Source organism: Anastrepha obliqua, chromosome 1, assembly GCF_027943255.1.
Source record: "Anastrepha obliqua isolate idAnaObli1 chromosome 1, idAnaObli1_1.0, whole genome shotgun sequence".
In the NCBI taxonomy this organism is placed as follows: Eukaryota; Metazoa; Arthropoda; class Insecta; order Diptera; family Tephritidae; genus Anastrepha; species Anastrepha obliqua.
Genome location: NC_072892.1, coordinates 142,307,437 through 142,322,613, shown reverse-complemented (window position 1 = coordinate 142,322,613; position 15,177 = coordinate 142,307,437). Strand labels below are relative to the sequence as shown.

Below are 15,177 nucleotides of genomic sequence, written 5' to 3'. Positions count from 1 at the left end.
TTTGGCCGATATCTCGAGACCCTAGTCACGGAGCGGCATCAAAAATACTCTATACTATAGACGCATCAGCAGCATCCATTTGCTACCCATATTGTACAAACACATCCTAGGGTTACCCGGGTTCACGTTTTGGCCTATTTCTCGAGACCCTGGTTGCTTCACTTTCATAACCCTCTGTACATAGGTAGTTGCCAATAAAATGATTGTAATATTTACTATATCAAGCATCCCACGCTTTTAGCTCTAATTTGAATTACTCTATTTGTATCTTAATTTTTGTTATAATTATGTTGTGAGGTAGTTGACTATGACTGATCGTTCGATTTGCTATTACTTCATTATAGGTCCCTTTGTCATTAAAATTTATTTTATACTTTTTAGTTCGATTGGCAATAAAAGCGTGTTTTTTAGTTTTTTTAAACTATTTTTTATTATACATATATATAGATTAACAAAGACCTCTCGGGCGTTCCGGAGTGTTCGCAAAACTGTGTTTTTTGAACTGGTGATCACTGTAACTTAAAACCGCTTGGTAGATTTCAATAAAATTTATACTGCTTTTGAAAAACATAAAGAAATCGTGCCTGATCGAAGGATTTTTCTTATCGAAAATTTAAATTTTTTTAAACAATTAATTGTTGGTTTTTTTTTTCGAAAATCTGAAAAATATTTCCTGAGCCCGCCATATTGTTAATTTAAAAAAAAAGCTTCGATCAGGGACAAGATTATCTATTAATAAAACTAATTTCTCTTGTCCGATTGATTTTAGATGAATATCCAAGGACTTGTGAAGATCACCGCAAAGGACTTCTGGAGAAACGGGCTCCACACAAACAGCGATAACTTTTACAATTATTAATTTTTTTGTTGAATTTTTGCTATGTTTTTATTTTTGTAAAATAAAGCAATTGCCTAGCAAAAAAAAAAAAGATTGAAAATGATAAATTTTTCGAGTTTCTGACTACCCCTAACCCCTTAATCTTTCGATTGCGCGATAATTTTTAATGCTTAGTTGCCATGTATGCGAATAATAGTAAAAAAAATGCGTATATATTTCATGAAAATAAATCTGTTATCAATGTCTACTCAATGAAAGATTTTTGTTATTAAAATTCACCGCTTAAAGCTTTAAATATTTTGGAATTTGGAAGGTAATGCACTTTTTTTTTTATTGACAGTAAGTGGTTGTTGTTGTTGTAGCAGTACATTACATGCCCATCACTTGACTGGTTTCAAACGTTAGGTGAACAAGGCTTAAATACCCCAGTTGTATGTAAAGTCTAAATGTTTTGGGGATAAACCAGCTTCGACTGAGGCATTGGAAGCCAACATTACTGGAGTTATTTACGAGATACCGACCAAAATTCTTCTTAGAAGCGAACATTACTAAAGTTATTCACGAGATACCGACCGAAGTTCTCCAGCAACTCTTTTAAAATTAATGTTTACGGATTTCCGAATTACGATGCAGTTCCGGTCAACATTTGAAAGGGATTATCTTTAACAAATAAATGCCATGATTGGTTCTACACAAAAATAATAAAGATTGCCCAATCAATTCGACTTTTTGTTGTTTTATTTCAATTTAAAACCCGATACCTCTAAATTGACCACCCTTTATATAATAGATACACTCCTGTACACTTCTGCTTGACCAAGCACATCCTCCAAATGGTGCTACTTACAGCTTTTATGGCACCTCCGAACGGCAGATTGTGCACATGGTTATAAAATACAAAAAAATGTTTATATTAATAAAATATTTATATATTAGGGTTAATAAATATTATAAAAATTTACACATTTCTACAGTTTATAACAATTTATATAAAACAAACAACAACTCAGACTTCTTCAATAGGTTTGTTCCATGGCTGCAAGTTAAAGCTGCCCAATAATCCGAATATGATTGCAGCTAAAATGTAGGAAGAAGCCAAAGTAAGCATTACATAATTCCATTCAGTCTTGTTCCCCTGTAAAAATTTGAAAAATGTACAATAACTCATCGATTAAACGTAATCGATACATTTCTTAATGTCTCAGCGATTATCACCTGCACAGCTATAGCGGAAATGATGATTGGCGAAATGAAGCCGTTGAAAGTTGAAAACGCATTCGCAATTCCCGAAAGCAAACCTGCGTATGACGGTGTTAAGTGTAACAAACTGGGCCAATAACCGCCAGAAAATGCCATATCGGAGAAAACACCCACGAACAGAATCATCAAGTTAATAACGATGTGTTGCTCTGCACTGGTTAACATAATGATGACAAGGAATTTAATGGTGAGAAGGTTGCCTTTTGAATAGAAAAGTAAGTGAATAAAATAATAGTACGGGTGTAATAGTCTAAGAGCTCTTGACCAAAAAACCCAACATATTTTATACTTCTTGAAATTTTGTGTGAGATTAGTTTTTTAATACTAGAATCGATATCCGGCGGGCTGGCTGCTCAATAGCGGTCTTAATTATGCGTTCTTATTTTTTAAAATTGTTAATAAAAAACATTTACTCAACATATTTTATACCACATGAAATTTTAACAGAATTTCATTTACGGTCTGTATAAAATGAAACGATGGTTGCCAGCCCATTCTCATGGTCCCAAAGTACTGCCAGCCCATGTTGAAAGTGCGTTGATGGAAGCACAAGTCAACATATTTTATACCGGCTGTCTTTTTTACACGACATTGGCAATACAATAAATTGATGAAATGTGTAGAGCCAGCCCATTCTGATTGCTTCACATGCAAAATTTGGAAATTTTCATTCCTGTGATTGCGAGCGAGACCGACTTACGTGAATGTGGGCGCACGAGAGAGAGCGTATATTGTTCATATTCTGTCTCTCCGTACAGTCTTGCAAAAATGGGAAGAATGATTTTTTTTTTTCTTTCTTAAAAAAGGTTTATTTCTAATTTACTATTCTTTTATTTATGTATTTAATTTATTAAATGAATAGAAAAAAAAAACAAAATTAAATTTTTAATTTTCTATGTCAGAAATAGATTCCGAGTCTGAACTGAAATAGTCATTTTCTATTTCTTCAGCTTCAGCATCTGAAAGAAAATCATACCGCCAATCAAAATACCTGATAGTTGCAATATTTCGGACTATGAATGAAGGCGTAAAATACTGTACCTGATTCAATGTTGTCATTCGTTGAAGGAGTTTCTATGACAGCTCCAAGGACTGATTGAGGGAATTGGTCGCCATCAAACCAATTAAAAGAAAGAAATTCTCCATTTCTCACCCAGCCATTCGATTCTGGGAGATAACAAGTTGGAAATTTCAAATAAGCGTTTCGCCATGTATTTCCAATATATTGAGCTCGGAGAAGTTGCTGATGTAACTCGGTTTTACATGGCGGTAAAGACGATGCGTCCAAATTTTTCAGCTGTTTCTGGAATGCGGCGTTTACATTTGACGCTTTATATGTCTCCCAGAATTTAGAAAAGCGACCGCTGTTCACGTCATTTATGATTCTTAAATTGTACATTTCGCATACAAATTTTTCCAGCATTTTAAATGTATGATTTTTTGTTGCGATGGAGTTTATATTCCCCAGATCAATAAAAGCATTTTGATATTCCGGTGATTTTTTTAATATCTGGAAAGGTCTTTTCTTACCTTTTCTGTAAAAGGCCGGCATGTAATCCTGGTAAACTCTGGCATAGGGATAGGCCGAGTTGTTCACTGAGATCATTGATATCAATGCAACGTTTGTTATTGCCAGTTCCTAATTCCACAAATATGTGCAATTCGTCATGCGAAATATGGTCCATGTTACCCAGCATGATGATCAGTATGTCAGTATCGGAACATTTTATTAAAACAGACCGCTTTACACACATGATACACAATTTTTGTATCTGCTTCCTCCTGAAGTTCGCATGACATTTCCTCATCGACGATTTTCGATACAGAGGCGCCGTCACTTGTAAATGTATAGCACACATCGTAATTCAATTTTATGGTTGAATTACCAATAAATGACGCCAGTTCCACTGTTCCCCAATGTTCTATGAGAAATCTGACCAGTGCGTCCTTGAATTTGCTATTTCTTAATTCTTTATTGAAATCTTTAGGTCGAGTTTGTTCGGATCCTGTGATGTTATAATCGATACTGCTGACATTTCCTCTTTGTATTCGTTCATAATCTTTAATGGATGGAGTAAAATATTGGTCGAATATGATGTCGAATCTTTTGGCCGGTGTCTTCTGCATGAATGAGATAATTTTTTTTGATAAATTTCCAAAAGTGTTTGGAATTTCTTTCATTAAGTGAAGCAGGAAAAATCCATCGATTATGACTATGTCGAATATTTGCGGTATGATAGCAGCTGCATTTATTTGTAAAACCTGAGTGATTACAGATTTTTCAGTCTTACAAATTACAAATTTTAACCCTTGTGATGGCTTTCTCATGGGCTGGCAGTACTTTGGGACCATGAGAATGGGCTGGCAACCATCGTTTCATTTTATACAGACCGTAAATGAAATTCTGTTAAAATTTCATGTGGTATAAAATATGTTGAGTAAATGTTTTTTATTAACAATTTTAAAAAATAAGAACGCATAATTAAGACCGCTATTGAGCAGCCAGCCCGCCGGATATCGATTCTAGTATTAAAAAACTAATCTCACACAAAATTTCAAGAAGTATAAAATATGTTGGGTTTTTTGGTCATGAGCTCTCCGTCTATAATGGTAAAGCAAGTTAGATATACATAGCAGTAGAAGTAACAGTGGCAGCTGGGAAACCTGCTTACGTCTTAAGTCTGAAGCGAATTAACACAAATGCACAATATGTATGTGCATATCGTTGTCGTAGTTATACTCAAAAAGCGAACATTTTTAAGTTTGGTGTTTGTTTCTTTTATTTTAATTTAAAGCTACCGAAACTAAGTTAAAAAAAAAAAATTTATTATTAAAAAAAGAAGGTTAAAGAGGTCGTCACTCTGACAAGATTTTAGTGTTAATGAAAATTTGTTGGTTCTTATAAAATTTGATATTTTAAAAGTGAAAATTTAATTTTTTGCTCCTTTTAAGGATATGAAAGAATATTAAATCTTTTCCTCTCAAATTTTCTTAACATTGAAAACTTTTTTACACATTTTATAAAGCATTTGAATTTACTGAATGCGAATTAAAACCAAAGAGATGTAATCGTTTCTTCTGGTCCTCAAACCTTAGTGCAGTGGTCGCCAACCTTTTCAATGTGTTGAGCTACTTTCAAGATTTTGAAATAAACGGCGAGCTACTTGCACAAGCCAACATAAATTAAATAATACACAGTTATATTCGACATACAATACATGTATTTATTTTACTTATACAGTAGGTTCTGTTTTTATGCGGCTTTTTTTTATGCGGTTTTGAAATAGTGCGGTTTTTTTTTTTAATTAAAAAATGCATGTCGACCTATCGGGAATTGTACATATAAACAAGATTCTAAACCAGCTAAGCAAAAACTCATCACAGATTACATCAGAAATGCTAACCCTACAAGTATGGAACCGCCTGCATAACCATCTAGATCAGACGTGAACATTTCCTCATGTGACGAAAGTGATTTTACGCCAAATCCTAAACGAATGCGTAACATGTGGGTATTGTCTGATTGGCGTTGCTAATTGGCTACTTCAGAGCTGCGATTAACGGTTTTAGCCTTTTTTGTGGGGGACCGATGCTATACAAACAACCCAACAAGTATTCAGGTTCTTAAGGCAAATATCGAGCAAGTCATTCGGGAGATAAAACACGAAACCATCATCAAAGTCTTGAAAAACTGTGAAGCCAGCCGATGTAGCCATATGAATGAAATCATGTTCCGTAAATAAAGGGGAGTGTTTATCCTTTTGAATAAACAAATAGTTAGAATTTTCAAAAAATCGATTTTATTTATTTTTTTCTTAGTGTACATATATTTAAGAATACACACAGAAAATTTAATATCGTTCCGGTGAATATATTCGAAGTTACACGCAAATTTGAAAAGGCGTTGTAAAGGGCTTTAACTTAAAACTTTATAAGCGTTTTTCTCAAAAAGGTGTTTTCAAAGTCGGTGACCAACATTACTCGAAAACTGCTAAACCGATTAGTAAACCGAAAACCGTAATTTTAGCACGAGCTTCTCAAATATATTTTTTAGTAATTAATCGAAATTTTTTTTTCACCATTTTTTTTATAAGCAATTTAAATTTTGATCAAAAATAGATTTTTTATTAGAAACCGCAATTTAGTAAAAAAAATATTTGGTTTATTCCTTCGATTAATCACTAGATTTAACATTAATTTACCGAAATCTGTTTGGTTTTTCAATTACAGAGGATCCAGATCAGAGATATAGTGGTCACCGCAAAACGTCTTTTTTGAGACGAACTCCCGAAGATCAGCTGTAGCTCTTTTCCAAATAAATATTTTTACTAATACTAGTAGTATGTATATCCCCGGATCCAACGCAATATCAAAATTTTCAGTTAAAAATTGAAAAAATGCCCAAAATTTCGTGTTAAGAATTTTGACATTTTTTCAGAATCCAGCACAATATCAAAATTTTGAGTTAAAAATTGAAAAAATGTCACATTTTTTAACATTTTAGTTGATTTTTTAACATTTTAGTTGATTTTTTAACATTTTAGTTGATTTTTTAACATTTTAGCTGATTTTTCGAGTTGGGTCGATGTATATTAAGTGAAAAAATGTTAAAATATTAACTACGAGTACCTCAAAAATATTAACTACGAGTAACTATAATATAGGGGTGGACTACAAACTGTAGTCCACCCTAAATATTAACTACGACTCAAATAATACAAAATATTGATTAAAATAAATATATCTATTTTTTGAAAGTTGGGTCGATCTCAAATAATACAAAATATTGATTAAAATAAATATATCTATTTTTTGAAAGTTGGGTCGATCTCAAATAATACAAAATATTGATTAAAATAAATATATCTATTTTTTGAAAGTTGGGTCGATCTCAAATAATACAAAATATTGATTAAAATAAATATATCTATTTTTTGAAAGTTGGGTCGATCTCAAATAATACAAAATATTGATTAAAATAAATATATCTATTTTTTGAAAGTTGGGTCGATGTCTATTAAGTGAAAAAATGTTAAAATATTGATTACAAAATATTTAAAGTAATCTATTCAAAAAAAAGCAAAACAAAAAAAAAAAGAGCACCTTCATTTTTGCAAGTATCTTTTAAAAAAGCGTTCCAAAAGAAAAAAGCGTTCCAAATGGAACGCAAAATATCTCGGATTCGAACTCGCAACAAAAATTATTGTTACAATACCAACCGCTTAACCAACTCAGCTAAACCGTACATTCTGAAGTAATGTAATTACAGCTGAGTAGTATGCAAAGCAAGCAATGCTGATAAGATCAGCATTGCTCACAAGCTATAAATAGAATAAGCGTATGCCATTGACAGAGTAAATATGAGTCACAAATTGCAAGATAAGCAAAAATGAAATGTTTACATTTATTGAATAGTTTTTTGTAATTCTTCTTTATAAGTTCTCGTAGGAAACTTCAAATTTGAACTCTTTGAAGTTCAAATTTATAAAATTTACCCAATATTGGTTCATAATTTAAATCTCTTATTAAATATGTTATTGGATTAGATGGATAAATTTTACTAATATAAAATATTTCTCGAGTCCAATTATTTTTATATTTGTTTTCAAATTGTTTTTTATGTGACTGAATTCTTACTTTTTCTCCAATTTTAAAAAGTGGTTTTTCTAAATTGTTTCTATTAATTTTAAAACAATTATCAAAAATTAATTGTTCATTTTTTTCATTTACTTCACAAGGTTTCATACCAATAGTTCTATGTACATCTTTGTAATTATATTCATATAATATTTTATCAATTACATCAATCCAATTAGTATTTTTCTGAATTTCAAATCGTATTTTTAGTTTTTCATTAATGGTTCTATTAAATCTTTCTACAATTGATGATTTCTTTTCACTAAATGTTTGATACATGTTAATATTGTATTTATCTAAAACTTCTTGAAAATGTTTATTTAAAAATTCTTTACCAGAATCTGTATGAAGTAATTTTGGGGCACAACCTGCTTTTTTAATAATATTTAAAAATGCTTCAGAAGTTGTTTTTCCATCTTTCTTTTTTAATGGCTCTATATAAGCAAATTTAGAAAATGTATCAATTACATTAAGCATATATTTGTATCCTCTATTAATTCTAACATTAACTGTTGTCATAATTAGTAAATCTGCTGCCCATAGTTCATTTATGCCTTTAGTAATAATTTTTCTTCTTTCAAAATTTTTTCTTACTGGTTTATGCAACTCTTTTGCTATTTGAAAATAATTATTTTTAGTATCAATAAATTCATCTTTATCCATTTCAAAAATATTTAAAATTTATTTTAATTAAATAACAATGATATCAGATAAAGTTTTAAAAGAATATATTAAAACACAAAAAGACTTAAAAAATAAACTTCAACAATTTAATTTAAACAAAGTAATAAAACAAGAAAAAATTAATGAAGATCTTCAAGCAATTATTCAACCATTAAATCAATCAGTTATTAATGTTCACAATTTAAATGATAGCTTTAAAAATTTAATAGTAGATTTAAATCAATCAAATCAATCATATAAAAAAACAATAGATGGACATTCACAAAGTGAACATGTTTCCGAAGGAAACCGTTCCCGAAAGGAACACGTTTCCGAAGGAAACGGTTCACAGAGTGAATATGTTTCAACGGAGTCGAAACCGTTTGACGAAGTCAAACATATTTCAACGGAGTCGAAACCGTTTGACAATAATATGAATTTACAAACTAATGAATTTAACGAAAAGCAACTATCACCAATTAGAAAAACAAACAAACAAAAATTAGTTGAAAGTACACCAACAACTAGCACATGTTCACGAAGCGAACAGTTGACTCCATCAACATCAAAAGACGCTCTTTTGCGTAGTGCAAATGAAACGTTATCTACACCAGTACAATTTATTTCCGAAAAAATTGGAAATATGGCAATGAAATATTTAAATTTAAATAATTCTGATATGAAATTATGTGACAATATTTTTGGTCTAAGATCTGAAGATGGAAAAGATTTATGGATTGGTAATACTGAAGTAAAAATTAGTAATAATGATATTATTTTAAATAATAAAACTTATAATGGAACAAAAGGGTTATGGGAATTAATAACTTTAAAAGAACCATCAACAGCTGTAACAAATAATGATTTACAAAATTATGAAGAAATTATATTATCAACATATGCTTACATGCAAAATAATGACAAAAGTTCTAAACGTATTAAATCTAGCGTTGGAAATAAATATATGAATTTTATTAGACCAATATTGATTAAAAATAAAATTATAAAAGAAAAAGTAGGATCTGGTTTAAATTCAAAAAATAATCTTTCAAAATCATTAAAAAATTTTAAAATTAAAACTAGTTTACCTACTAAATATGTTCGTTTTGCGAATCGTTCACAATCTGAACGTGTTTATTGGAATGATATTAATGAATTAAAAGATAGATTAAATTTGTTAATAGGCGAGTATAATGCAGGAAATGATAGTCCAGAAATACATAATGAAATTATGAATATTATTGAGGAACTAAGAGAAGAAAATATGTTGACTATTTAATTAAATTAAACATAAATTTAAATAAATTGAAAAGTTTTTATTCTAATAAATGGGAATTGATAAGTTTGGACAAAAATCTTTTTCAGAATTAAATTCATCTAACGAATATTCTCTTAATAGAATAATATCGTTAGAAAATGAAGTTGAAGAAATTCGTTCAAATGGTGATAAATCAAAAGAGAGTATTAGTAAATTAGTAGATTTGAATCAGGAAGCTATTATTATTTTAAATAAAGAAATAGAACAGTTAGAAAAGAATATAAATCATAATAAGTCTAATATTATTAACATAATTAAACGAGTAGATTTTATAGATACACACATTGAAAATTTTAAAAACAGTTTAGAAAAACAATTGGATAGTTATTCAGAACAACAAATTTTAATTGATAATTATCTTAAAGATTTAGTTTTACAAAATAAAGATAATATTATTCAAAATAATACTACTAACCAAAATGATGAAACTAATAATAAGATTGATAAAGGTATTCAAGTAGACGAATTTATAAAACAATCAGATATTGAAAAAAGTGAATTAAATATTGAATCAAATATTGAAAAAAGTGAATTAAATATTGAAAAAAGTAAACTACAGATTAAAACAAATATAATTGAAAAATAATTAAAAAATTTTACTTATCTAAATGGAAAAAATTAAAAAAAAAAATATTAATATAAAAAATTTAAAAAAACTTAATCTAATGTAATTAATAATTTAAATATTTCCTTCAGAAACTGTTGACTTTGTCAATATCAAAATACTTAAAATAATCTAAGTTAATATTAATGTATAGTAGAGAGGGGGTTCGTTTTAGTTACCTACATTTCCTATTTCATAATGTCCCCAGGGTAATTTGTAAGTCTTATTTAACTTATCGTTATCATTATTATTCAACTTTTTATTGAAATAAAATTTATCATCATAGGGTGATAATCCAATTTTATTTTCTTCTGTAGTATATAGCTTCATATCATATGATCTAATATTATGAACAGTTTCATTTTTATTTTCTAAATTAATTAAACAATTCTTATAATCTTCAATTGTTAACCTTTTAATATTATTTTTCTTTATTCCTTTACAAACTTTTTTATCACAAACATCTGTCTTAAATGTATACATTTTACTTCTAAGTCCACAAAATTCTCTAATTGGTATTCCATTATATTCATCTTTGAATTTTCCTGGTACTTTTTTATTAATATTAGATTTTAAGTCTTCAATTGGAAAATTATCAATATAATCACTGGTATCATAAATATTTAGATCATCTTTCATTTCAGAATAAATATCAAAATCATCACCAATATGTTTACCTTCAAAATAAAGAATAAATGAATCAGTATCTGTTCCTAATAATTTCATTCTATTACCATATTTAGTTTTAAGTTGTACATACATTTTAAACATTAATAATTTTGATAAATCTAAAATATTTTGTCCTCCAAAGATAGGTTTATTTAATTTAATATTTGTATTCTTACCAAATACTACACACATATTACTATCTATTATTTTTCTTGATTGATATGTGTTTCTACTTATTAGTTTTCTCATAATTTTTTCAATTTTAACTATTCTAACATTAAATCTATTTCTAACATTTTCCATTTGTTTCCCATATACACTATTATTCATAAGTTTGAAAAAATCTTTTTCAAAATCGTTTTTAGCATTCTTTCTAAGCGTCGTATTTTTTTCAATATAATTTTTTAACCATGCTTCTTGTCTACATTTAATACCTCTATGAATTTTAGTTAAAACTACCCCATTATTTAAATATTCTTTTAATAACCTTATATCAATTATATAATTTTTCTTAGGTAATAACGTACACATTAATTTCTTAATTTTATCATTTGGTTTACTACCAATACCTTTATTAATTAAGTCTGTTTGATTTGGTGATAAATCTTCAAATTGTGGAACATAATGATGTGGTGCTGGAGCATAATCATTATAAAAGTTGTGTAATTCTGTAGGAATATTTATATCAACTTCTAATGTATATCCAATGTTACCATTATCAAAATCTTTATTTATTATATTATTAATATTATAAAAGTATTTAATTTCATCTTCATTTAACCATTCATGATTACCAACACTTAATTTTTGTGACATAGCCCATCCATATAAGTTATTTGCATCTAAATATAAAATATAACTTGTTAATTTTTTAGAATCGTATATACCTTTAAGAGAAGCTTCCTCTTTACTTAATTTATAAACTTGTTCTACAATATCAGCGTGTTCACTCTGTGAATCGTTGACTATGTCAACATGTTTGACAACGTCAAACGGTTTCGACAGAGTCGAAACATATTCACTCTGTGAATCGTTGTCAATGTAATAATAACAATTATTAGCTTTAGCATAGTTATGTGCAATTTGTGATATTCCACCTCTAGTTCCACTTTCATAAAATTCATACATATCTTGATTTGTTAATAATTCTAATTTTTGTTTGGTTAATTTTAAAGCAGCTGAATTACTTAAATGTGGTGAACTTATATAATGTATAGGATCTAAATTATAATTTTTAAAACATTCTTTTCTAAAATTATCAAATACATCACTTAAAAGTATAACATCTAATTTTAAATACCAGTTGTGATAGTCTCTAAATGTTTTACAATTAAAATGTTTCCAAAATTTCTTTGCAAATTTATAACTATTAATATTAATATTTCCATTTAATGATGAATTAAAATCTTCAAGATGTGGAAGTGTTGTTATACTTAATTTTTTATAATTATCAATAAATTCATATGGATATACACCTTTTCTAAGTAAATAACATTTATCTTTTAATGATAATTCTTTAAAAACATTATTAAAGTTTTCTAAATGATCAAAATTAATATATTTTATATTTCTAGTATTACAAGCTGAACAAGTACTACAAGCATACAAGTTATTCTTGGTATTACTATTCTTACCTACCTTGTAAGATACATAATCAATTTTTCTTATTTTCTTACATGTTACACAATATATATCATTAACATCTAATAAATTTTTAATAGCTTTATCTAATGAAGTATTTATAAATTCCATTGAATCTATAAATCTTAATTCTATTTTTTCGACAACTGTATATAATTCTAAATCTGTTGAATTACAATTACGACAAGTGTTTCTTGTCTTTAAATTATACTCATATTTACATTTTTCATTTTTACATTTTAAATATTTAGTTTCATCTACAATAACTGGTTTTCTAATTTGTTTAAATTTTTCAGTGCTTGTTGCTAAAACACTAGTTTCAGTTTCAGGATGAAATTCATCTAAATATTTTAGAAATAGTTTTGAATCATATCCTTTTAGATTATGAATAATAATTGGTAAAAATTTTGGCATCTTTAATTTTAGATTACATGTATTACATAAAGCCATTCTATATTTACCAGTTGTATGGTCATGATCCCAACATTTTTTATTTTCTTTAGAAAAGGAAACATCACAAATTTCACAATTTTTAGTATTATCAAATTTTTGTGAAGAATCTTTATCAAAAATTAATTCATGATTAATTTTTCTTACAGTATTATAATCTTTAGCATATTTTATTAAAGTATCTAAAAATGACTTTAACAATCTTTTTTTATTAGAATTATTCTTTGTAATATATTGTTTATTATAAGTATTATAAATACCATAACTATTTGGAATGTGTTCATGAAGTAATATTGTATTTTCACAATTGTCAGATTTTCTTTTATTAATTTTCTTCAATATACATTCAAAGTCAACATACAATGCATATGGATGAAATAATTCTGCACCATTAGATTTATATTTTAAAATATTTTCACCCTCTTTAGGTAACTTTATATTTTGTATTATATTATTATCATCTTTTAATAAATAACATGCTTTTATATGTTCTTCTAGTTTATCAGATTTATCAAAATGTTTAAAACATTTTACACAAATATGTAGATGCTTATCATATTTGTGAATTTTACCACTTAAAAATGCAGATAAATTTTTAATTAATACAAAATGAGATTTGTATGTTTCTTCTTTGGAAATATTTTCTTTGGTAATATTTTCTTCTAAATATAAAATATTAATATGTTTTCTTTGAAAATCAAAAGAATTACTTTTATATATTAATTGAATTTGTTCAGTTGCATCATTTTCATCTGAATCATAATGATAAAAATTCATGGTAATATTAAAATAATCTTCTAATTTTTTAACATTTTCTTCATTAATTATAAATGGAAATTCTAAATTTAGATTTTTAAATTTATCATCATTTTCTAAATCTTCAAGATATTTTTTATATTTTGTTGGTCTTTGAGGATCTTTAACAATTTCATCTTGATGAATAAAATATAAGATACAATATAAAATACATTTATTATCAATATTTTTAATGTTAATACAATTCATATTAGTAAATGGAATATATGATCCACCAAGTAATGGTTGTGATTTATCTCTTGATATAGTAGTTTGTACTATTCTAGAAAATTCAATACCAGTTTTCATAGTACAATATCCATGAAATTTATTAATTATTTCCTCGATCATTAAATCAATTTTTTCAACAATGTTATGACAATTAACTATATGTGTACCAGATCGATAATAATAAGGAAATGTTATATTACTTTTTTTTGCTAGAATTACTTCTACAACTATACTTACTTTAAAATGATTATATTTTACTACACCTTTATTAATGTATGAATAAAAATTTGGTCTTAATAGATCTAAATGATGATTAATATCAATTTTTTCATTATTTTCAAATACAATATCTGTACATAAGTTACCATATTTTTTTACAATAGGTCTAGATACAATTTTTTCATCAATATAATTAAAATTAAATTCATAATCATCAAAATTTTGAAATATATTTTGAATAACATCATTATTATGCTTTTCTATTAAAACACTTATTATGTTTAATAAACTATTTTTATTTTTATTATACCAATATTTTGGCAATTGAAAAATATGTTTATTTGCTCTAATATATTTTTTTAGATTTTTTAAATTTTTGGATTTCAATTCTTTAATATTAAATGAATTCATTTTTATTTATTTGATATTTTTACTTAATTTTTCCTTATTTATATAGAAAAATTTTTTTTAAATATTTTATGTTCTGTAATTTAAAATTATAAAATATACACTTAATCAATTAAATCTGTGATGTATAAGTAGCAAAAATATTTTAAACTAATTTATGTTTATTTTAGAATATTTCTGATGAAATTGTGAACGAAAATGGTTAGTTTTATTTTTGTAAAAATATGCTCTACCACACTCACATGGTACTAAAAATGTAAATCTAGAATTAAAACATTCACGACAACATCCAGGACCATTTCTAAAATAATTTAAATCTTTTTCTTCTAAACATGAAAAACATATTTTTTTACCATCTCTAATAGACAAACATATTTTTTCACCATTTACTATTTTATGATATAATCTTTTATTATCTATTGTTATATTCAATTTATTAAATTG

General features: G+C 27.0%; 1 protein-coding gene across 1 annotated transcript in view; it reads right to left on the bottom strand.

Annotated features, from left to right (window-relative positions):
* Nucleotides 1-1,745: 1,745 nt before the first annotated feature.
* Nucleotides 1,746-15,177, bottom strand: part of LOC129236354 (sialin) — a 46,772-nt gene continuing 33,340 nt past the window's right edge. The window contains exons 6-7 of the mRNA XM_054870696.1: nt 2,054-2,298; nt 1,746-1,973 (exon numbers count right to left, since the gene is read on the bottom strand). Of these exons, the coding sequence (XP_054726671.1) occupies nt 1,845-1,973; nt 2,054-2,298 (374 nt within the window). The 3' untranslated portion in view covers nt 1,746-1,844. The remainder of the gene's footprint in view (nt 1,974-2,053; nt 2,299-15,177) is intronic.